At 47.2% G+C, this 25,371-nt stretch overlaps 1 protein-coding gene across 4 annotated transcripts; it reads right to left on the reverse strand.

Annotated features, from left to right (window-relative positions):
• Nucleotides 1-2,862: 2,862 nt before the first annotated feature.
• On the reverse strand, nt 2,863-24,709 carry NME9 (NME/NM23 family member 9). Of its 4 annotated transcripts, none has more exons than XM_025448994.3 (12): nt 24,509-24,709; nt 24,084-24,120; nt 19,657-19,714; nt 15,380-15,483; nt 14,136-14,207; nt 12,150-12,266; nt 10,557-10,632; nt 8,122-8,204; nt 7,737-7,829; nt 6,638-6,792; nt 5,247-5,383; nt 2,863-3,137 (listed from the first exon to the last, which is right to left on the reverse strand). In XM_025448994.3, the coding sequence occupies exons 2-12, from the start codon at nt 24,114-24,116 to the stop codon at nt 3,106-3,108; spliced, it is 960 nt and encodes a 319-aa protein (XP_025304779.3). In that variant the 5' UTR covers nt 24,117-24,120; nt 24,509-24,709; the 3' UTR covers nt 2,863-3,105. The 4 variants fall into 4 exon arrangements, with proteins under 4 accessions (XP_025304779.3, XP_025304778.3, XP_025304781.3 ...); XM_025448993.3 differs by having other exon boundaries at nt 24,467-24,708; XM_025448996.3 differs by lacking the exon at nt 12,150-12,266 and having other exon boundaries at nt 24,467-24,709.
• Nucleotides 24,710-25,371: the final 662 nt, after the last annotated feature.

Below are 25,371 nucleotides of genomic sequence, written 5' to 3' on the forward strand. Positions count from 1 at the left end.
GTCTAGAACATTAGGAAACATTAGAAGATAATGTGTACTGGCTTTTGGAACCTATGATTCTTGGTGAACAGGAGGCCGGGAAGTGACTTTGCATTTCAGAGTGGGGGCTGGTGCCGTGTGGTAGTTACAGCTCCCCTACAGGGGCATATGCAACTGTCTGGGAACCTCTCTTCTTGGCCTGAAGCTAGGAGACATTTTACAGGTGGCCACACCCAGCCACCAGGACCTCCCCAGGGTTGTGTCTACTCCCTCCATTCTCTCCTCAGCCCCTTCTGTGTGTCCCACTTCCACTACCACCACTCCCTAGACTCAGGCCCAGAATTTGGCAGGTGACCAGCTTCCCTGTGTATAAGCAGCTGCTCCCCCTCTGCAAGGATGTGCACGTGCTCTTCACATACTGCACACTGCCTTCTTTTCCCCATCTCTAAAATGTAGAGCAGCATCTCCTATCTCTCAGCCTCCCTAGAAACCGAAAGCCAAGGACATCACAGCTACCCCAGAGCATGGAGAAGGGCGGGGGCGGAGGAAACGTGGCGAGTGGTGAGGTGGTTGGCAAGCGAGGGAATTCTCTTGCCACAGGGCAAACATGAAATGAGACGAGAAATGAGGAACTGACCCCAGATTCTGATGAAGAGCCAACAGGAAGAGGTCCAACACTTTCCCACCTGGGATCGGGCCTGTTGTCGCCATAGTCCTGCTCCTTTGTGGATTTATCCTGATTGCTGGGCAGAGAGGCATGCGTATGTTTCCAGCATGACTCCAGTTTTGGTCTATGACCTGGCTTCTGGGGAAACAAAACCCCTGCCCCAAGGGCCACATTATGGCCTGTGTTAGCCACCTTTCCTCACTCTATGCAGCCCCTGACTCCTGGCTTTGGCTTTGCTTGGCAGCTGACCCTCTTGCTGAGTGGAGAGCCAGAGCCAGCCCTTAGAAAGGAACCACCCTCTTTATTTCATGGAGTGGCGCCTGCCCCCTACTCTGTCAGGCATTCGCACCCAGAAGCTGAGACGCCTTAATGCCTAAAACAACATCCATCCTGCAGCCCCTGGTTTGCTTCCATTGTAGGAAGCCAGGCCCAGGGTCTCTACCACGGAGTCCCATCCTTAGAGTGGGCTGACATTTTAGATCCTCAGGAGCCTTCTCTCCTCCAATCCCCATCCCCCGCCCCATTCCTTCTGCTTTGAACCTTTCAGACTCTGAGAGAAGAAATGCTCTACCAAGTTATAGATGGAAAGGGTATGTCACCACTTCTCCCACTCTAGTGCCCTCTGCCTTCCCCTGTCCCAGACCTACCCCTACAGCATCAGTTCCCCCACCTATTCTTCCTCTCCCCTGCCCTGCTTTCAGAGGCTTTGGTCATACCATTTCTCATCTCTCCAGTGATGGGAGATCTTGGCTTCTCAGCTTCTGGGGAGATCAGATAGCAGTCAGCTGAGTGCACCTCCAAGTAGCTCATTCAGAGCCATGCAATACCTGTGGGGGTAGAAGACCAGGCACAGGGGTCTAATGCTCTGCATTGAAGGCACTCACAAAGGGAATAGCACAGCTCCGTGGTGACCTAAGTATTTGGAGATCTGGAATAGTGGATTCAATTTTCCTGACATCCTATCAGGGTCCCTCCGAGTACATTGTTTCTCATGGAAGTCAGTACAGATGCTGATGAACACAACAGGAATGCATGTTAGCATCTAGAGGTGACAAAAAGTCATGGGGAATGCAGCCACCCACCCAGTGTTACAGGCCTTGCTCCCCACTTCACGCAGCCTGACTCATGCTTCCATCCCCAGTGCCAGCATAGTGTTGACAGAAAGACTAATGCAGTCATGAAGCACAGTCTTGGGGGAGCTAACTGCGCATTTAAAGAACTTCAAGGCTTAAGCAGAGTCTTCTAGAGAAAACGAACAAATGAAAGGAAATCGCTAACAATGCCTTGGGGAGTGAAAGAACACAACCTTTTCCTCAGAGAGGAAAAAGCAGATGCCAGGGCTTAGTGGATTCAAATAGGCCAAAGAACAAACTAGCAGGAGGGACTGGCTACCCTTGTTAATATTCACAGGGGTAGGGCATCTGGGTGACTCAGTCGGTTAAGCCTCTGCCTTCCACTGGAGTTGTGATCCTGGGGTCCAGAGATGAAGTCCTGTGTTGGGCTCCCTGCTGAGCAAGGAGCTGCTTCTCTCTCTTCCCCTGCTCCTCCCTTCCCCTCTGCTCCTCCCCCTGCTCATACTTTCTCTCTCTGTGTCAAATAAAATTAAAAAAAAAAAAAAAAAGCCATATTCACAGGGGTAGTAATAGTTAACTTTTTACTGAAAACCTCCTGTGACCCTCAAGGGCACAACCATGGAAGGGTGGCTAACCTAGGTGATTTAGCAGAAGCTGCAGGCAACTTGGCTCCACTGGGAGCTCAGATTTTAAAATTAGGCAGTGGCCAGAATCAGAAACCAAAGAGACAGGGGAAAGAAACGTCAAAATCAGATGAATCCTTGTTCCAAATGTAACTCCCAAGCATTATTTTATAAAGATGGCCTGATTCATGGAGAACCTCAGATGGCCAGTTGGGCAGCGTTGCAGGACTGCCCCTGTGACTTGGGTAGGCAACAGGAAGATTAAAGCCAGTTTCTATCTGCCTCCACATCCATATGGCTGGAAGTGTTCTATCTAATCTATTTGCACTGTTTTCAAGTTCATAATTATCAACTTGAACTCTAAACTTGTTTAATCCATAATGTCAATTTATTATATAGATAACACTGCCCTATGCAGCTCAGTATCCTCTGAGATGACACCATATCACACGAGGGTACAATAACAGATGTCCACTTATTTTTTAAAATCCAAGAGGTAGCAAAAAACAAAAACAAGCTATATGTTTTATACTGTTTAATAAGGCAGGAAAGAATATACTATTTTTTGTTTTTATCGTTCTTGAGAATTAGCCAAACCAAAAAAGTATTGATGCTGAAAAGAGTTAAGTTCCAATTCTGGAGCTTTCCTACATGTAGCGGATTCAAGCGTACTGACATTTCATCTCGTGGCCTTGTCCCTGGTCACATGCTCCAGAATTGCAGCCCAGCCTCTCAATCCATGTCCTCAGGGAAGTGACATGCCTCAGTGGGGCCCGCCGCTCCTTGCCCCAGGGCCTGTGGGACAAGAGATGTTTTGCAGGAATTCTGAAACATAGCCCTGTGCCTGTCCTCTGTCCCACTCACCATCCACAAAGAAGCAGGAAAAGGGGATCTCACTACATCACAGACTATGGAGTGAGGGGCCGGGGTGGAAAGGACAGCAGAGAAAGGTCCTACTGTATGTGTGTTCAGGACCAGGAATTAAAAATTAGGAGAATGAGGGGCACCTGGCTGGCTTGATTGATGGAGCATGCGACTTGATCTTGGGGTTGTGAGTTCGAGCCCTGTGTTGGGTGTGGAGATTACTTAAAAATAAAACCTTTTTTAAAAAATCAGGAGAGTAATTTTTTGAGGACTCAATATGTGCCAGGCCCCAGGCTAAGAACTTTAATATCCTTTGTCAGCTTCCATCTTCACAGCAGCCCTTGTGAGGAAGATCACTATTGTGGAGATATTATTATGGAGCTAATAATGGGTCTGTCATTATCTCCATTTCACAGATATGGGGCCCAGAAAGGTAAGTAACTTTCCGAGGCTATTCAGCTGGTGAATAGTGAAGCCAGGATTCAAACCCAGAATGGTCTTGTCTGCAGTGCCCTTGACCAGTGACCCTTAGCAGAGAAAGTGATGGTAAGTTGGAAGCACACTGTGCTCCTGACAAAACTGAGGAGGCATGACACATCAAACAAATGAGGGGAACATAGCGCCCCAGCAAGGCTGCTGCAGAATCATGCTCTCAAGAGGCTGGCATTTATTCCTGGGATGTGTCTGGGCTCAGACCCCCCGCCCCCCAGGAATTGTCCCCTTTGCTCATTATCACCTGGGGCCCAAAAGCCAGGCTTGTGATCTCCCAACACTCTCTGCAATAGCTCCAATGAGTATTTCCCAGCCAGGCCACTATCCTCCCTCCCCAGACTTGGCCCTCAGTTATACTACTTTTCCAATCCTCCCCTAAAAGGATGAAGATGTGCCATGACCCTGGACACAATGAAATGCATGATGGGCTGTCTCTGAGGGTGGGTCCGTAGAGGAAAGCTGGCCCTAGTGGTGCCACTGTCACCAGAGTGAGATTTCCTCCCAGCAGGTGATCAGCTTTAAAGAACCACAGCTTGCATTTGCATGTGTCAACCTGGGTCTCTGTGATCCATATAAAGCTACACTTCCCATGATCTCTCCACTCTATATCCCACCCCACCCGGCTTGTCCCTCAGCTGGCAGGAGGCAGCCACAAAAATTCAATGAGGGCCAGCAGGGTCCAGCTCCCGTCCCATCTTCTGTTGCCCTCAGACCACCTACTCTTACTTGGCTGGATTCAGATCTTGAGACTGTGAACATATGAAACATTTACATAAATATGTTGGCTAAAACCCAAACATTTGTGCACGAGTATGTTATTACCATTTCAGATCTGTGTGGAGCGTTCTCCCAGGAATTCCACCCTCACATGCTTTGCTTTTTCCAGGATCCTCACCCCCTGGCCCCTTCCTCCTCACCTCAGGCTCAAACTGCAGATAGCCAATTCAGTTGCAGGAACATCATGGGCCAGTCCTAGTTCTACATGTGGAGTAGGGTAAGTCACGTGCACTCTGAACCCCTTGGATTTCTTTCTCACCCAGATTTGGAGATAGAGATGACCTGGCAAACTTTTCCCAAAATGTGGGGGCTGAGGGATAGAAGAGTCACAGCAGGCTCCGGGGCCTTTTGTATAAAACTCCAGGGCCAGCAACCCCACTAAGGGCCTAGTGTGGGGTGTGTGGAAGCACAGAGGAAGTGAGGTAGTGACATCTAGCGTCTAGCTGACTTTGAAGCAAGATTCTAGAAAGCTAGTTACATTTTCCCAGTGGTTTCCACAAGAAAACGCAAAGTAACTTTGCAATGGAAATATGACTCCAAAGTAAGAATGCAGGAAATAAAAAAATATATATTAAAAAGCAAGATCATTACTCTGGGAAAGCACAGAACAGATCTGATTGCTACCAAAGTTATGTAATGGCCCCTCTTTTTCAAATAAGACCTTCCTTACTAGATTGAAGACTTAGTTACCACATAGTTATTATCAGCGCCCCCCCACCCAAAAAAAACCCTGCAGATTTAATAAAGGCCAAAACTGCCTTGATGACTTACCCAGAGAAGCTTCTGGAACTTCGTCTGAAAACTTAAAAGTGGGAAAGAGCAATGCCAGTTCTCTGCTGGCGTCATCTCTGTCCTGGCTTCCGTGGACTGCGTTAAAGGGCATTTCTGTGCCGAACTGAGCGCGGAGACTGGGAACATTGGCAAAATGCACAACAAACAATTGTTTCATTTGAAAAGAAACGTTTTGCTCTCTGGCAACCTCTGGCAACATGGTCACCAGCAACCAGCTAGCACGGGCGTTTCTGTGAAACGGCTTTCTCTCCATCGGAAATGCCGAGAACAACAACAGGATAGTAGCTGACATCTATTCCATCATGATGGTATTCTGGGCAGGTTGCCGGGTACTTCACATACACGATTCTCCATTTAAACATGTTTGAGTCATGGTGTAAGCTTGGGAGCTGCCATTTTGTTGATGTCACTACCAGGGACTAGCACCCTGCCAAGAGCTCGATATAGGTGTGCATACTTAATTCTTCAATAACCCTATAAGATAATACTAATACTGCTAGGGCTTCCTTTGTGTCAAGCACTGTTCCAAGTGCTTCACATACATGTATCCTCACACATATATATACACACATACATACATATGCTCATTTAATCATCACATCAATGTCTGAAGCATTGTAGTACCTATTCTTCAAATGAAGAAATTGAAGCCCAGAGGGATTCATGGATGGCCCATGGAAGTGCTCTTAACATTCTGTGGCCTCCCATGATAGATGTCATAACCCCATTTTACAGATGAGAGAATTGAGGCTCAGAGAAAGGACTTGCCAGAGTATGTGGTAGCCTAGGATCTGAACCCTGGGCTGTCTTAGTAGTCCTCACATATGAATGTTCTGGCCCCCTAAACTGCAAGGTACAACTGCAGTTACTTAGTCCCCAGCTCATTTCTTTTCTATTGGCTGGGGCGCTCTCAGCTTCAAAGGCAAGACACAATGGATTTGGCATTGGCGATGCCAGGCTAAATACAGGACCAAGGCAGCCTAGTCCAGAGTGTAGAACTGGGTGCTCAGACTCTAGGTGGTGTCAGGACACCCTGAGTGGGAAGAGGGTGGAGAGGGTTGAGTCTACAATGCAGATCTCTAGGCCCTGCCCAGAGTCTCTGACTTGGCAGGCTTTAGTGGGGCCCGGCAATCTGTATTTCCTGGATGAATATTGCATGAGTTTCTGGGACCACACTGCAGAACCCTCTAGCTGTAGGACTGGATCAGAGGGTGAAGATATCAGGGTCTCCTCAAATAGATAACAAAGAGGCCAGGGTCTGTCCCAATATACATAAAGGGGGGATTCAGGGCTGAATATAGAGCAGGGCTCTCGGCTTCCTTGGATGCAAGTTTTATGATAAATGAAAAGACCACAGCTGGTGACATCACCTGTCAGGCTGCTCCCTCCTTGCCACATCAGGGTCACAGGGCCCCATGAGCATTCTCCAGGCAGTGATCACGTCCTCAGTGCCCTCAGACCTGGTGAGGATCAGGAGGTGGCTCGGTCCACTGCACATGTGATGTACCAGCTTCTCAAATGCCTCCTAGTACAGGGAGAGGTAACTGACCCAGGGTAGGGGTCCTGGGGCCTACAGTGAATCAGTGGGCCTATCCCACCCACAGGAAGGGAGAGGGTCAGTGAGCAGCCTTGCCACCAGCCAGCATACCCATGAAGGGCCCAGGGAGGGGTGGTGGTGATGACCAGCCACACCCAGAGAACCCAGATAAAGGCTAAGGCAGGAAAATGAAACTTTGGGTTGAATGAGAGATTATAACAAGTTAAATAGGGATGTGTATGGAAATCATATGGATGCTGGATAACCATGGGGTGGGATTAGCTAAGACTTATTTTTTGCAATGCCTCACAACCTTTCCTGCTGCTTCAAGTAGCAATACTCTGGTTTTCCTTTGGGGAGCAACCCTTCCCATTTCACTTGGCCTAGTCTGGCTGACAACCAGATGCCTCTCCACCCCCTCCACCTCCACCAAACACACACACCTCACCTGAGAGGTGGGGCTACGACCAAGCTAGGTCAACTAGGCCTCCATCCCAAGGAGGAGAGTCAGAAGCAAGTGGAAAGTAGTTGAATCTGAGTTGTCCAACAGCAGTACCTAAAGCGACTGTCCATGGGATTCTGCTCCTAAGATTCCTACAACTGCCCTGGTTCTTCTTCTCCCCAACACCTTCTTGTTCAACTGCTTCAACTCTCTTCTTCAGTTCTAGGAATTATGGGGTATCCTTCCAATGAATCCCTTATGTCATTGCTTAACTTAGAATCAAAATCTCTTCCTTGCAGCCAAAGAACTTTTACCTGATACAGACTATAATCACCATTCTGAGAGCAAATTCATGGCCTTATTGCTGTTCATATTCTCGTTTTTCCTAGTAATCTATTTTCTCCCAAATTAACATCAATCTATAAACATAATGTTGGAGAAAGAGAAAGAAATGAGAGTGTGTTGGATGTGTGGAAGCAGATGAGCTGACCTCTCCAGCTCTGTGCTGATAGAAAAGTCGCATTTCTGCCTCTGTCATGGTTCTCTCTTCATTTGTTAAAATGTCAAAACCGGCTTCGTGGATCTGTAAAATATGCATATATTGTGAAAGGGTAAATCAAGCCCAAATTCACATTTAAATGTGCTGAACAGTAAAAGATAATGGGAAGGGTAACATTAAAAGCAGCCAAGACCCTCATCCTCATTATATCTGTCCCAAATGGATTGAAAATGTTTAATTTACTTCAGTGGAATTTTGGTTGAAGCTCCTCAGAAGCCTCCTTTTCCCACTAGCACACTGTTGTTCGATGCCCCGCCCCTGCTTTTCCACCGGAGGAGACGGGGGCAGTCTGTCAGGGAAGCGTCATCCCTCTTACCTTCATAATAATCTCATCCGTCTTTCCATGGGCCACTGCATCTGGCTTAATGATGGCCAAGGTGCAGGTCTTCCCTGATGAAGCTGCAATAAGCAGAGGGTGGTGCTGTCAGACGCTGGGCTCACGACACCCATCTCTGAGGCTCTCAGGGGGCCAACCACAGGGGCCATGCAGCCTCTGCACACAGCTCCTGGGGCTCCCCCCGCTGCGCACTTGGACTCTAGTGGAGGCACAGGTCAGGCTGCAGACCTCAACCTCAACCTGGCTACAAGGGACAGAGACATGCCAGGGACTTGAGCCTGGGAGAAAAGGGGTGGGGGTGGGCGTGGGCAGGGAGGAGATCAGAGACTACTGAGGAGCAGAACCCCAGCAACAAATAAAAGAGTTGGCTTGGAGTGGGGGAGAGCTGGAGCAGAGGCAACATGGGCCTGGCCTCTCTTGTGCCTTCTGGTCACCTCTCATGATTCTGAGCCTCTCACTGCTGTCCACTGTCTTCTCTCACTCTGCTGGCTCCTTCACTAAGGCTTCTTTTGAACTTTTCTGGCCTATGGGGAGTTATGATGGCCCCAGGCCCTGAGTCTGTCTGACTTTTCAGCACCAGAACATTCTAACAAACTGCAGCTACCATCTTCTCTATCTCCACAAATTCTCCTGAAAGAAGACCAGACTGGCCAGCTCATTGTTTGGAACCAACATAGCAGTCATAGCTCCCTGACCAGTGTCCTGATCAGTGTTCATAAGTCCAGTCAGCTGTGGCCATGAGAGAAGTGGCACATGATTATAGTCTCTGTTCAGGCCTGCAGAAGCTGTGGGGGCCTGGTGTTCAGTCCATAAGCCCCTCCCTACTATACTCCTGCTTGTATGAACTTGGCTTTGGTGAGCTACCTATATTCTCCACAGACTCTGTATCCCGCATAGCCTCTTTTCTGTTCTCAACCTTTGTATCAGTTGTGTGGTAAAGAAACATGATAAAATCTGCATTTGAGGACAGCTTCCTACTCTGGAAATCTCCAAAACATGTACTGCAAAAATGTGAATCATTTTAAGCAATAAATATATTCATTTTTCTGTATTATTTCTAACGTCCCATGAACACATAGTCTTTAAGGGACTCTTACAATGTATAAGGGACTCCTTATACATTGACCCATTAATGAGATCCCCTAGAGGTGCAGGGTAGGAGAGAAGAGGCCAGATCAGGGCCCAGAGAATTCCAGCTTGAAAAGGGAGCAAACAAGTAAAGGCCAATGAAGGGGAGGCTGCAGAGAGGCCAGAGAGGTAGAAGGAAAATGAGAAAGGTCATGATATCTCAGAAACGAAAAGAGATGAGGCTTTGGAGAAAGAAGACACCATCGACATCATCCAAGTCCTCAGAGGCTATAGGATATGACCAGACACCGTTTGTTGGCTTGGCACCATGATGGTCAGTGGTGCCCCCATGAGCACCAGGGAGGAGCAGACACAGAGGCCAGACTGAAGCAGGTCAGGCGGGAGCCGAAGGTGAGGGGTTGGCCCAAGGACTATGGACGCTCAGGAAGCTCAGGCATGGAGGGGAGGAAGGCTAAGGGCAAGAATAGGTTATTGTGTTATTTTCTAGGTGAAGAGACTTGATTTGAGAGGAGATAATGAAGGAGGGAAGAGGAGATCATCCAAAAAAGGAGCTAACAAATGTTTCCTGCAGAAGCCAAAACACTGATATTTTTTCACTCTTGAAAAAAAATATTTTTTTGCTCTCCTGAACTGCACCTCTTGCCTTGTTAGAATCCAACTCAAACAGTCCTCATTATCCACACATGAATAAATAGCTTTTTTGCTTCACACAATAATAAACATCATCCTCCTCTTTCCAACTGGCATCCTGAACTGAATGCTGGTGTTCCCTGGAGTCTCCCTGGTTACTGTCATGAGCCACCTTCCCAGCAATGGCCCTTTGAACTTCTGGCTTTCCCTACTGTCAGGTCAAGGTGTTCTTCCATTAGTAAAGGTTCAGGAAGAACTGAGATGCCCAGGAGTATAAAATCGGTGACTTGATATTTGGTGCAGGGCCGTGGGGTAGGAAGGTGTTCAGCAGCACAGCTGACTTTTGGGCCCTTCAGAAACAAGGCGCAAAAAAGAAATGAGCTCTTTAGCTCAAATGAAGACTAAGGAAGCACCAGCATCATTACTTGAAATTCCGCCTTCCTTTTTATTAAGTGGGGCTTTTCCCGATGTGGGGTAATTGCCTTGAAAGTCATATTTGTCATACTTGAGCATGATCAGAAAGCTGTGAAAGGTATCTACGATGCCAAGAAAGGGCAGAAGGGAGACTTGACACAAAATGTGTGAAGTCAAGTGATTGGAATCGAAATGTTCATCTTCCCACGGTTCAGATTGCCCAAAACACTGCTTACTCATATGCTTTGCCTTTTCTTCTTGCTTAGTGGTTCTCTACTCACCCATGTCTTCATCTTCACCATTGTCTTCATCATGGGAGAGGCATCCATCTTCATCAGACAGAGCCTCGTCTCTAATCTAGTACAAATTAGTCATGAACAAAAAGTAGTTAGCTAATTAAATTACCACAAAGACCTTCCAAAACTGACAGAAGCCAAGGGAAAAAAAAAAAAAAAAAAGCATAGACCCAACATGCAGAGCCAAAAAGAAGGCAGTCAAGATCATCAGCCTTGGAAACTTTACAAGACCCTTTTTAGTAGCTGGATGACGGTGGGGGTGAGGGTGTTTGAAGACCAGGAAATCCATGCTGACTTTAAGGTTTAGGTGCTGTTCGATTTCCACAAGCATCAAGTAGACAAGGTGAAATAGGGAGTTGGCCAGAAGACAAAGGAAGAACTGACATACAAGGAGATACTAGCACCTGGCTCCCCACCCCCACCTCCCATACAGGGAAGTGGTGAAGACAGACAGCATCTCCCCCTGCAGGGGGCACAAGCATATGTGATCTTTGGGAAAAAAAATAGGATTGATTCTAATCCATTCTATAAACACAGGGCTTTGCTATTTGGAATTGAATATGAAAACTTAAACAACGAACACTAAACAACGTTAAGGCTCACTGGACGGAAGCTCAAAGCACCAGGAAATGCCTCTCTCTTTATCTGAGGTGGTGTCAGTTTCAATGGCAGCCAAGTTTTTGTGAAAAACTTATAGTCTGTGTTGTCATGGAAGTAATTTATAAAAATCACAAGTTATGTTGATCTTATTTCTCATACAGAACTTAATTTCTAAATTAAATGAACCCTCAGGGATCACAAAACTTTCAGGAATGGGAGGTGAGGGCAGGTCACCAGGAGAGAGCTCACCCTGAGGCTGACTTCTCCTACCAACTACTTGACTCCATAACTTTATTTTCATTTTTGAACTCATATTATCAGGATTCCAGAAACCCCTGTTAAGAATCGAAGTGGGGGCAGGGTGCCTGGGCGGCTCAGTGCCCTAAGCATCTGCCTTCAGCTCAGGTCATGATCCCAGGGTCTGGGGATCGAGCCCCACGTCAGGTTCCCTGTTGAGCAGGGAGCCTGCTTCTCCCCTCCCTCTCCCTCGCCCTTCCCCCTGCTTGTGCTCTGTCACTCTTTCTCTAATAAATAAATAAAATCTTAAGAAAAAAGAAGTGGGGGATGAACGGGAAATGGATAAAAGAAGTTTTTTTTATATATTTATTTACTTATTCATGAGAGACACAGAGAGAGAGGCAGAGACACAGGCAGAGGGAGAAGCAGACTCCCTGGAGGGAGCCCGATGTGGGACTCGATCCCAGGACCCCGGAATCACACCCTGAGCCAAAGGCAGCCACTCAACCACCGAGCCACTCAGGCATCCCTGGGTAAAAGAAGTTCAAGTGCTCTGGAGGAAGGGGGTGACTTCTTCAAAGAAGGCTTTAAAATGAACCTATGTCCTGGTAGGCACTGCCTCCCCCTGAGCCCTCAGGGACTCCCGAGTGGGCATTTAATGACACTTTCCACTGAGCACTCCGGGAAAAATTAGTGGGGTAGGGAGACACTGAGTTCGCCTCTTGCGGAAGTGCTTCTTACCACTTTCCGTTCGCAGCCTTCAGCCAGCACCTTCTTTTCAGCCTCTAGCTGCTCTCGGATGGTTTTCTGCAGCAGCGGGGCATTGGCTCCTCTAACCACTGCCACCAGCTCTCCACCCTAGAGCACGGAACACATGCCCCACTCAAACCACTTGAACTCATCTCCACAGATCTCCATCTTTCAGGAGACAGAGCTCTGCTTAGGAGTGTGCCCAAGGGCGAGGGCTCATCCACTTCTCTGCCTTCTACCCCATGCCTCGCCTTCCAAAACTTCCTTCAGGGAAACAGGGAGTTAGTTAAGGGAGGAGCCGGGCACGTGAGGTTGAGTGACCAAGCGTGGCCTATATGTGGCTCATCCATGCAACAAATATCTATGGGACGCTTACTCTGCCAAGCACCAAGACCTCAGCAAAGAGTATCAACAGTCAACGTGAAAAGCCATGGTTGTCTGCTTCTGTGAATGGGAAGTCAAGTGGGGAGAGACTTCTGTGGTTGTATCAAAGACACAATTACAATAGAATAAGATCATCACTTTAAGAGGATGCTTAGCATTCAAGGCAAGAATGGCTTCCCAGCTCCAGTGGGGTGGTCAGAGGAGACTTCACAGTGGAGGTGGTGTGTGTGGGGGTGACTGAGTCTCCTGCTTTAACCTTTTCCGCAGTCTCTGCCTATGACTCACAGAAGCTCATGGAGGGGCGCCTGGGTGGCTCAGTTGGTTAAGCGTCTGCCTTCAGCTCAGGTCATGATCCTAGAGTTCCAGGATCCAGCCCCACGTCGGGCTCCATGCTCAGCAGGGAGCCTGTCTCTCCCTCTGCCCCTTACCCAGCTCACGGTCTCTCACTCACTCACTCCCTCACTCTCAAATAAATAAATAAAATCTTTAAAAAAGAAGAAGAAGAAGAAGTTCATGGAGAGTGGGCCATCCCGCATTTCCACCCACCCAGCAGAGGGTGAGAGGTGGTGAGGGAGCCTGCTGCCTCGGCACCTGTGATTCACGCCTCAATCACTAAAGGCTCAAGCGGGTGAACCCATGTGACAGCGATGGCATTTCTTCACCTCTGCTCCACTGTCACTTTGACTCCTTCCTACTTCTCCCTCCATCCTCACCCACACTTCAGCATCTAACTTCGGTCGTCTGTCAAGAATCAACACTCAAATAATGTGTACCATCAGCTTCCAATTTGTAAGACTTGCAGTGCCAAGGGCAGGAGCTCGAAGGTTTCCAAACTGCACAACCCGGACCTGGCTGTCAGGAGACGTGGGCGGGTAGGCCTTGTTTGCCCCTGACCGTGTGAGGAGGGGGCTGCAGTCAGGGGTAGCATATCCATCAGTTGTCTTCAGAGCCTGGCAGGTGACCTAAGCTAGGAAGCCAGGTGTGAGGCGGTGGGCCCGGAGCGGCATGGGGCCAGAGCATGGATGTCACACCCAAAGACATCTAAGTGATCTTTCAAAACACTGAGCCGTTTGGCTTCCTCAATAGTCCCTTTCATTTCTGAATTCTGTAAACCTATCTTCACATCTTATGATTAAATGAAAGTGAACGCAGAGCTCGTCTACCCCATTAGAGTATGTGTGCTGAGAGCTTCCCTCTACGGAGCAGGGGATAGAAATCTCAAAACCTTGTGCTCAGATTGTGAAACGTCAGTCAGGAGTGTCCATGAGCCAGAAGGAGCATATGCATTTGAGTGACTCCTGTTCTTTCCCATGTACAGCCAGTCAGGAAGGCCGCCGAGCCCAGAGTGGCCATCAGGAGCCGTGTCACCCCGCCCTCCCCACCAGCGAGCAGTGCCACCATCCTAGGCAGGGACCCGCACGACCAGGACTTAAGTATGCCTAGCCTCATCCGAAACAACAAATGCAGTCGGGGAGAAAACAATCACGTGTTTGGAGCAGTCAACAGCCAGTCGCCCCTGGGTGACTCTCAGGGAGACGCCTCTGTCGGAACCCTGATGATCTGCAATCGTTCTGGTCCTGAAAATGTACTTACTGCATAAAACAGAAAGGTCGGCTCACACTTCCCTCGGTATTTTTCAAGGACATCAAGATGATCTGCTTCTGCCTAAAGAAAACAAGCTGTTAGGAGAGCCCTGGGGTGCTGGGGACGCAGGGGCATGGCGCTGGGAGAACCACATGGGACAACACACACAGAGACACACACCCTCTACACACACACGTCCCCCCACATATACACATGGCACACGCATACATACCCCCCACATACCCTCTCTCCACACACCCCATGTGTATATACTCACACATACCCCCCACACACATATCCCTCTTATATACACACTACACACACCGCCCCATACACACTCATTGACACACACTCCTCCCAGCACTCACATCCACACTGTGACTGTCCTTGCCAGATGATGCCCTGGCTGGCTCTCATGCTTTTTCGTCTAATGTCTTCTCAGCAGAATACCTCTCCTGTCAACATATTGGTGAAAACTGTTGACAGTGTGCTTTTTTGAAGGATCAAATAGGACACGAGGGCTTCTCCCCAGCCAGCCACTGCTCCGGAGCCAGGGGCCTCCACTGTCTGACACCCTCCTGCTGCCACAACCACAGAAGTGGCAGGCCCTCGGACTTCGCCTTCCGTGTCTGGTAAACCCTGGACGGGGGCAGGCATTTGCGCCACACACTCTCTCCAGAAGTGTCAGAGCTGATTCCCGGTGAAGAAAGTGCCAAGTCCTTGAGAGGTCACTGCAGGTGTATTTCCTCCTGTGTTCCGCCTGTGGCCTCTAATCCGAGCAGCCCACTGAGTGTCCCTCACAGGCTTCTCTGGGATTTGTTCTCGTTTCCATGCACCCATCCAAGTAAATATTTGCTACAAGTTCCCCACGACAGAGCAGAGCATAAAAATCTTGAAGCGCTGTGCTCTGAGAGTAAGACTTCAAAGCCTCGGTGTTCATGAGCCACAAGGAGCACACGTGTTGAGTGACATGCACCCCTTCCCTGTGCACGGGGGCAAGAGATGCCTGAGCTCAGAGGGACTGTCGGGGTGGGCGTGGGGGTAGGAATCTCTATCTCCAGAGAGACTATAAAGCATCATGTCTGATGGCCCAAAATTTCACAACCAATGCCTCTTCAATGACCTGGAAAAGGCAGCCCATGCTTCCTGTTCCTGCCTTTTTTTTTTTTTTTTTTTTTTTCCTGTTCCTGCTTTTAAGTGTTCAATTCTTTTTGCAACGTTGTGTGACACTCTGCAGAGAAAGAGGGTCTTACCAATGCAAAATGCAGAAGGTCCAGGCCAACCTCGATCCTCATCTTCTGGAATAGGCTCACCATGGGTTTGCAGGGGCCGCACCAGCCTTGATAGACGTCGACCACTATGTGAAAGCAAGAAGCAGGACGCTCAGCGGGCACTAACACTCACCACATCAGGCAAAATTCACACCTGCCAACTCGAACACCCCTCTGGCGGACAGCTGCTTGCGGCGTTATTTATGGGTCAAGGGATTTATCACCCCGTTGGAGTAGGAGCCAGCAGGGAGACACAGCTGCCCCTCATTCTTACAAACTCAGTGGTCAGAATTCTGAACATAATGAAGTAAGTGTGATAGAAAAGTTTTCTTTTTTTTTAAAGATTGTATTTATTTATTCATGAGAGATACACAGAGAGAGGCAGAGACATAGGCAGAGGGAGAAGCAGGCTCCCTGCAGGGAGCTTGATGCGGGACTCGATCCCAGGACCCTGGGATTACACCTGAGCCCAAGGCAGACGCTCAACTGTTGAGCCACCCAGGCATCCCAGCAAAAGAATTTTCTTAACACAGATGCTTTACCTGAAGTAAATTTTTAGGCTACATTCATGGCCAGGCTGGTACAGATGGCCCTCAATACATATTTGAATTGTACTAGAACCATCTGTTCTAAAAGAAAGAGGTCACCGTAGGTGGCCTGTCAGCATAAAATCAACTCTCGGCTGCTTTGATAATAAACACAGTTTTGACATTTTCCCCTGATGGATTAAAAGCCACTTGCCTTGGGTAAAGGAGACTTTTATTTACTCTATAAAATCAACATTGTTCTGACAAGTGTACCTGATACAGACCTTGGTGGAAACTTGGCTACTTTTTTCTTTGTGGGTCCCCATCTATGGAGTGTGCCAGGACTGAGTCTAAGGGAACCCTCTCGTCTGATTGCATGAGGCCACAGGGCCTGGGAGGAAACTAAGCAAGCTAAGCCAACACTCATGTACCAGATACATACAGGATGTGCCCAGCCCAACACAGCTAGCGCGAGATTGTGGGAAGTTCAAAGAGGTGAAGTAACTAACCCAAGATACAAGAAAAAAGAAGAAAGAAAGAAACGAAAGAAAAGAAAGAAAGAAAGAAAGAAAGAAAGAAAGAAAGAAAGAAAGAGAGAGAAAGAAAGAAAGAAAGAAATTAAATTCTCAAGTTTTGAATCCAGGTTTGTCTGAGTGCATGCTCTTTCAACTATTCCAGGAAAGAAGCAAGATGCATGAATTCAGGAGCACTGGTTAGTCTCAGCCAAGCAGCATAGTTTTTGGAGAGAAAGTAGGAACCAAGTTGGGTATGGGAGGGATGAGGAAGCAAGGCACAGGGGGGCAGTGGGGGTGGGAGGGAAGGAAGGGAGGAAACCACAAGATTTTGAAAAGGAAGGGAAAGACAGGCAGTGAAAGTCACGTGGGTGTGGAAAGGACTCCACCTTGGAGCCTGGCAGAGGAAAAGAACTGGTGGTGACAAGGAGAGATCATCTGATGGAAGAAGAGTCAACTAGATTCTAGACATGCTGGGTTTCCAGTTCGAACAAGAGATCTAAGGCCAGTGGTCTCAGAGGCAACCAGACACCAGCAGGGACAGGAGACAGATTTGAGCCTCCTGTGCAGCCACATGGAGGATAAAGCTCTGAGTTTCTCTGAGGACAACAACACTAGAGGAGGCTGGGGATTTCAGTACATCATAGTAATGGGGGAGGATGGCATTTGGGTCAAGCCAGGAAAAAGTCATTGAAGACTTAGAGGTCCTGTGTTTGGGCCCACCAAGGAAAGCGGGTTCACGTCCCACTGGGGAAAAAACAGGGCCTAATTAGCTACCAACCTCTCCGCAGGATTTGCACCCATAGTTCAGCTTCCCATCTCCCCTTGTTGCCCCTGGCTCTCTGAGCAGTGGGGGGGACAAAGGCATACTTCACAAGGTTATGGGGGAGAGAACAGGGCTGGAGAGGAAGTGTATCAAGCGTTTGAAAGATGCAAGACAGAGAAGACATCTGGAAGGAAAGAAATGGCAGAGAAAATGAAAAGGTGTGTGTCCACATGCCTTTGCATGTATAAATATAAGTGTAAATACACACAAGTGCATGTGTGAATCTGGATAGACTTGCACGTTTGAAGGCAGATGAAAATGAGCCAGCAGAAGGCAAAACTTCCAAAATGGTGGTTGACTTTGGAAGCAAATTTCCACTGGTTCTAGAAAGAATGAAGAGCCTGTCTTCCCGGAGACTGCTCAATAAAGGGAGGATGAGCCCCTGCTGCCTCCAGCCAACACAATTCCCTGGCACTGCTTAGAGCAGGGCTGACAGTGTCCATACCCAGCAGATGTCAGCTGTGATCTCATAGGGTGCCTGGGACATGGCAAATTCTCAAAAAAATTGATGAGGTGGTAGTTTTCTTACTACTGTTAAAGAAATAGATGTAATAGTTGTTTCACCCTAGAGACATGTTCTAGTTGCACGGACAAGACATGCAGACAAAATAGTTGAGACCTGGCACCATCAAAAAAGCTGTGTAATCCCTCAAGTAGTAGAATGTGGCAAGACTCACACCCACACTGCTGGATCAATACAACCAGCATTTATTTAGCACCCACTCTGCCCCAGGCCTGGGCAAGTCTGCTAGAGATAGAGACGAAAAAGACAATACCCCTGTGTTTAGAGGGAAAACCATGAGCGCTCCTCCAGACCAGGGCCACACCAAGCTGGTGTGGGTTAGGGGAGAGGCGTGAGGGAATAAAGACCCCCCTCCCCTCGCAAATGGCCAGGTGACTCCACGGGGAAGTGACCATGCAGAGATTCTGGGAAGATTGGGAAGATGTCATACAAGGAGACTGCTCCTCTGGAGCTGGGCCTGGGAATGAAGGAGATATCTCCAGCTTATGATGGGGTCATGATATTTCAGGGAGCAGGGACAACATGGATAAAAGTGAGCAAATGTGGAAACCTGTGGCATGTTCAGGAAACAGATTGGAGCTCAGGACATATCTCAGGGAATAGTGGGTGACAGGGCTAGAAAGACAAACTGAGTCATGAGAGACGAAAGGGGTAGGGGCCTTGAAAGCTGCAGTCACTGGGTGCAGGTGGTGCTGGGGAAAGAGGAGCAGATACAAGCTGGCTCGGCAGGTGTGTTTATAGGGAGAAGAACTGAGCGGATGCAGAGGGAGAAGGGGAGCCCAGAGACAATGCACAGTGAGTGAAGGAGAGAGAGAACAGTAGGGGCAGGTGTGGTAGGCAGCCTCTAAGATGCCGGGGACTCCTGCCTCCTGGGCTGTGTGCCTTTGTGTGACCCCTGGCCCTTGAATGCAGCCTGGACCTAGTGACTGGCTTCTAACAAATCGAGTAGGCCAAAGCGATCGGATGTCACTTTTGAGACTCAGTTACATCAAGACTTTGACTTGCATGTCTCTCCCTCCCCCTCTGCCGCTTCCTCTGGGGGAAGAAAGTTACTGTGTTGTAAGCAGCCTTGCGGAGACTGCTGATAGCAAGGACTTGATGTCTCTGGCCAGTAGCCAGCAGGGCCCTGGGTCCTGCCAACGGCCACATGAATGAAGTTGGAAATGACCTAAGATCTGTCAGAGCCGCATGAGCAAGTTTAGAAGCAAACTGGACTTCAGTTGAGCTTTGACGTTCCCTGTCTTACTCCTTAACTGCAGCCTGGTGAGAGACCCCAAACCAGAGACACCCCAAACCAGAGGCTAAGCAACACCTGGATTCCAGACCCACAGAAACAGTGGGATGATAAATGTTCAGTTTTTTTAAACTACTACGATTTGGGGTAAATTGTTGCAATAGGTAACAGATAACATACAAGAGAAGAGGGACGAGGAGGCCCACAAGGGACAGGGGCTCTGCTGTATCCGAATGACCACGCAGTCTCCGGTTCCAGCCCCTTGGCACGCCTGGCTCTCCTTCCAGCCTCGGAGTTCCACAAGATCCCCATATCCCTTCCAACATATTCCCCTTTGTGCCTCAGGTAGTCAGAGGTTTTCACTCCTTCCCACTAAAACAACCCTTGGGTCCGACAGTCGGCTCCGTAACAAGGGAACCCTGTTACCTACCAGTACTGACTGCTTTCCTGAACTGAACTTACTACAGACGTGCACGTCAGATATATATACACACACACAAAGAAATTACCTGGTTCTTCATTTAATGAAATTCAAGATTATAGGAAAATGGTGCTCATTGCAGCTTTTCTCTTCATGGTTCAAGATGCCATTTAGCAATTTTGAAAAGGATGGATCTAAAAAATTATCTTAAATTACCAGTTAGTCCTTTGGAACTGAGCATTTCCTCCCAAAGCTCCTGGGTGCTGATGTTAACCTAACATCAAAGAACAAAGGGCAAGGATGGGGAAATGATGTAATGCATTTGCTCCAGATACCTACCTACCTCTTGCTACCCCTGTTCCCTCCTTCCCTCCCCCCTCCCTCCCTCCCTCCCTCCCTTGCTCCCTCTCTCCCTCTCTTCCCCCTCCTCCCTCTCTCCCTCCCTTCCTCCCTCTCTGAAATAGGTACAAATACAGCTCAAGCTGTCTTTTCTTCCCAGTCTGCCTTTCTCTTCCTGTCTCTTCTGCCTCCATCCCCAGGAATAACCACTAACCTAAGAAAATCTCAGTCATTTTTTAAAAATAATTTTATCTTGTTGCTTGTCCAAAAAACAATATATAAAGTTGTTTTGTATCCATAAAATGTACATAAATGATATCATACTATAGAGATCTTTTTGCAATTTTTGTTCTCACTCAAATCGAGTTTTGACATTTATCTAGATTCATATACAGAGAGGCATTCATTCATTTTTTTTCTTTTGGTCTTTTTACATATTCTGGAGATATAATTTATGTATAGTGAAAAACACAAAACTAAAGCATTACAGTTCGCCAAGTTCTGGCAAATGCATATACCCAGGTCATCACAGTCCTATCACAACACAGAACTTTCCCATCATCCCTGAAAGTTCCTCTGTCTTCTCCTAGTCACACCTGCTCCTCACCCCAGGTGAACACTGATCCACCTATTGTCACACAATAAATGTGTCTATTCTTAATCTGTCTATAAATGGAATAGCGCAGCATATATAACTTCTTTGAGAAGTGCCCATTAATCTTTCCATTTTCTTTATTGGATTGTTGGCCTTTTTATTATTAGATTGTAGAGTTTATATATATCACAAAGATGCTCTCCTATTTTCTTCCAGAATCTTTCTTTATAACTTAAGCTTTTACTTCTAAGTCTGTGAGCCATCTAAAATTAATTTTTGTCTATATTATGAAGGAGGGATTGAGGTTAGTATTATTTCCATGTAGAGGTACAGATGTTTCTGCAAAACTTCTTGAAAAGATTTTTTTCCTCATTAAATTGTTTGGGCACCTTTGTTGAAAACCAGTTGCGTAAATAAGCATGGGTTTATTTTGGACCCTATTCTGTTTCATTGACCTATCTACTATTCTTTCGCTGACACCACATTCTTTTGGTTACTGTAATTTTATATTAAGTCTTGGAGTCAGGCAGGATAGGCTTCCATATTTGTTCTTCTTTTTCAGAATTGTTTGGCTATTCGTGATCCTTTAAATCTCCATATGTAGTTTAAAACCAGCTTGCCAATTTCTACAAAAACTCCTGCAGAGATTTTAATTGGGATTGCATTGAATCTATGGATCAATTTGGAAAAAAATGGAATCTTCACAACATTGAGTCTTCCAGTCCATGAACACCATGTTTCTTATCACTTATTCAATCTTCCTTAATTTTTAAAGCAATGTTTTATGCTTTTTGGTGTATAAGTTTTCCACATCTTTTGTTACTTATATCCAAACATCTACACCAGAAATAATAGTTGAATTTATTGCTATTTCTTCACATTTTTCTCTTACCTCTGAAGTATTCTGGTTTCCATCATAAATGAAATTTAAGGAGAAATACATGTAATACATAGTACATTACTAATAGTGTACATTTTTGCATAGTGTTTTTATTTTGAAAAAATTTCAAACTTATAGAATATTTGCAAGTACAGTATAAAGAACTTCTTGAATTATTTGAAATCATTTAAATTATTAAATAACCTGAATTATTTTGAAGTTGTTTGAATTTAAATTACCAACCTGATATTCCATTATCTCTGAATATATTATCCTACATAACCATAATGCAACCATCAAAGTCAGGAAAAACACTAATGCATTATTACTAGGCCACCTTCAGATCCTGTTCAGCTTTTACCATCATCCCAATAATGTCCTGGATAGCAAAGGATCTTGCCAGAATCAGTACTGGATTAGTCTCTTTCAGTCTGGAATAGTTCTTCAGTCTTTCCTTGATTTTCATGACCTTGGGGTCACTTTTGAAGACTATGGGAGGGTTATTTTGTGGAATGTCCCTCAGTTTGGGTATGTTTGATGTTTCCTGATTAGATTCAGGCTGTGCATCATTGGGTTGGTTGGAACTGGGTTGGCTGGAATATCAGAGAAGCAGAAGAGTGTTCTCTCATTGCAGCCTATCAGGTGACATGCAATTTTGATCTGCTCCTTATTGTTGATGTTCACTTTGATCACTTGATTAAGGTGGTCTGCATTATGAAATTATTCTCTTTCCTTTTGTAATTAGTAAGTTTTGGTGAAGCTAGCTTAAAACTATAAAAAATCAGGGGCTCCTGGGTGGCTCAGTGGTTGAGCATCTGCCTTCGGCTCAGGGTGTGATCCTGGGGTCCTAGAATCGAGTCCCACATTGGGCTCCCTCTACGGAGCCTGCTTCTCCCTCTGCCTGTGTCTCTGCCTTTCTCTTTCTGTGTCTCTCGTGAATAAATAAATAAAATCTTTTTAAAAAATCTATAAAAATCAAAAGACCATGGCAATTATCACTCACTCTTAATATGGATATCCTAAGGTCTTTATCCCTTTATTTTTTTTTAAGATTTTATTTATTTATTCATGAGAGACACACAGAGAGAGAGAGAGAGAGAGAGAGGCAGAGGCACAGGCAGAGGGAGAAGCAGACTCCACTCAGGGAGCCTGACATGAGATTCGATCCCAAGTCTACAGGATCAGGCCCTGGGCTAAAGGTAGCGCTAAACCGCTGAGCACCCGGGCTGCCCTTTATTCCTTTAAAGGGGCTGGAAACATATAACATCTGCAAATCTTCTACTAAAGATTCATCTTTCTAAAGAAATCATATCTCCATACATTTTTTCCCTACGGAAAAAAAAAAAAGTCTTCTGGGTGCTTTGAGTGCTCTAAGAAATTTGGACTAAAGTCAGTTTGGGCTCACAACCATAGTCCTGAAGAAGGTGACGGAGGCTTCAGAAGAGTCCCTGCCCCCACCCTCTCTCATGAGTCGCTTCCAGTGGCTCAGCTGCAGCAACTCTGTGGTACCCCGCTGTCATAGAAGAAGCCACACCAGCAGCAGGACCAGGACTCTGAACATTTGAAGAACGGAGCAGGAGCAGAAGAGTATGGGAAGTGTCTTGATGTCACTAAGCCCTACATTTGGTAGGGAATGAGTGGACAACGTGTGGCACATTCTGGCCAGACTGTCTCTTGACATCCTGTGATTTCTGTCTCGGTCATAGAAGGAGCCCTAAATAGTCTTACTCAAAGACAGGACAGGGATCCTGGGCTGGAAAACCCTAGAGCACTTCTTTCAAGGAGCTGACCCGGTAGACTTGTGTAAGACAATGCTTACACAGATGTCTCCAAGTGCACCCACTCACTCTCCTCCTCAAGAAGTGGGAATACTTACTTGGAGTATCACATTGAATTCAGAGCTCTGGGGAATAACATTTTTTTTTGAAATCACCAAAAAATATTATACCCAAAGGGGATACAGGGCATAGATGGATGAAAAGATAATTGTATGGGACAAAAATCTTAGAGCCACCACAGAGAGCAATCAGTCCAGCCTTGAAATGCCTAAAGGGGTCTTGTCACAACAACTGCAGGCTATGTATCATCCTTCCTGTTTACAGAAAGGATATGGAGTCTTAGAGAGGCTGAGGAAATCATTCACAAAGCAGTAAATGGTAGGCCCAGGTGCTCAGAACTTATTTACAGACAGCATGTAGACATGTGAAAAGTTTCGTAACTCTGGATCACTAAAGCATCAGTGCTGGAAGGCCCCGAGGAACGGCTCACTCATTCTACAGATGGGCAAGCTATATAGCCAGGGAGGCTATGTGATTTATTTCAACTCTCAGAGTGACTAGAAGAGTCAGAACTATGTCAGATCTTCAGACTTTCAATGCAAAGCTCTTCCCACCCTCTCCTAGTACATGCTATCCTTACCGTGACATTGCTTTCTCCCTTTTTAAATCATTAGGCTTCAGAAATTCACATGGAAAGTGCTCATGCCCCAGAGGACAGAGTCATTTGTTCCAGGTACAGATGAGGTACTCTATACGATGAATGGGTGGCACATAAAACATCAAAACATAAACACTATAAGCCTAAAGGAGCTTACACCCAATTTTATGTTTGCTTATATTTAAGGGCACAAAAAAAAAGTTGTCACTAGGGAGTCGAGATAAGTTTGTTGGAGTTTTTTGCCCCCTCTCTAAGATGGAAGGATACAATATTCAAGTTTGAGAACACGGTCACTGTACTGCTGGCAACTAATATCACTTTTATAGATTTCTTTCCACTCCTCAACCCCTACCCCCAACCAAGGGCTGGAAGCAAGCGCCCCGGAAGGCTTACCTGCAGGGCTATTTCCTTCTTCTTGCTGCCCATGGCTCTGCAAAAGAAGACAGAAGCTCTGTTACTTCGGGCTCTGGCTAGCAGCAGCCTGGGGACAACCGCTGCGAAGACCAGCAAACCCAGAGCCTCCTGCAGACAAAGCCTCCGTCCCTTTAAGGTAACTGTAAGTGACAGCAAAGCAATGCCCTGCTGCGAAATGAACACCCCCCCCCGGGGGGGGGGGAGCGGAGCCTGCAGCCCTCAGGGTCGTGGCTCGCCAGCTAGTTTTCTGCAAAGCCCCTTCCCAGGATGGGGGGGCGGGGGCGGCGAGGCAGCCCTTCAGGCATCGGAGCGCTTGCCGAGGAATTCGGGAGGAAGAGGCCCCCGAACCCTGTTATCCCTACTGTTGCAATATAGTCCTGGGAAACTGAGCCACCGCGAAGGACCTCTCGACGGGTACGCGGTCCTCGAAGTGCAGAGTTCCCAGCTGGTCTGCAGCGACCCGGCCACAGTCGCGGGGGCAGCTCAGCGCGGCCCGAGTCGCCCGGGTAACAAGCCACGCCCCCCGGGCCCCGCAGAAAGGCGGAGGGAGGCCGGCCCCTCGGGATCCGAAGTGGCCCCAGGGACGCTCTCATTGGCTGATGCGGTGTCAGCGTCGGGGGGTTTGGCCTCACCCAGCAGAGACCCTGTGCGCTCAGGGGCTGCACAGTCGCGTCCCCGGAGGCCTGCATACCTGCTGCCCAGCAGAGCAGCTGTGCAGCCTCTCTATTGTTACTTACTGCCACGCAGGGGCGGCTCCAGGTTCGGAGGGATCTGAAGGGATTCCCTTCAACAAAGAATGCAAAATTACAAAGTCAAAATTATGCTTGAAAGTCAAGTGGAGGGATCCGTGGGTGGCGCAGCGGTTTGGCGCCTGCCTTTGGCCCAGGGCGCGATCCTGGAGACCCGGGATCGAATCCCACATCGGGCTCCCGGTGCATGGAGCCTGCTTCTCCCTCTGTCTGTGTCTCTGCCTCTCTCTCTCTCTCTCTCCTCTCTCTCTCTCTCTCTGTGACTATCATAAATAATAAAAAAAATTAAAAAAAAAAAAAAAAGAAAGTCAAGTGGAGCAAATAGAAAACGGTTACAAACGCGGTGTGAATAGTCTATACCAATTATGAGTCAACGGATTAAAAAAAAAAAAAAAGAAAAAGGCCCAACCATGTATTGTCTATAAGAAATTCACTTTATTTTTTAGGTTTTATTTATTTAAGTAATCTTTACCCTCAATGTGGGGCTCGAACTCACGGCCCCAAGGTTAAGAATTGCA

The sequence above is a fragment of the Canis lupus genome, chromosome 23 (assembly GCF_003254725.2).
Source record: "Canis lupus dingo isolate Sandy chromosome 23, ASM325472v2, whole genome shotgun sequence".
NCBI classification, from domain to species: Eukaryota; Metazoa; Chordata; class Mammalia; order Carnivora; family Canidae; genus Canis; species Canis lupus.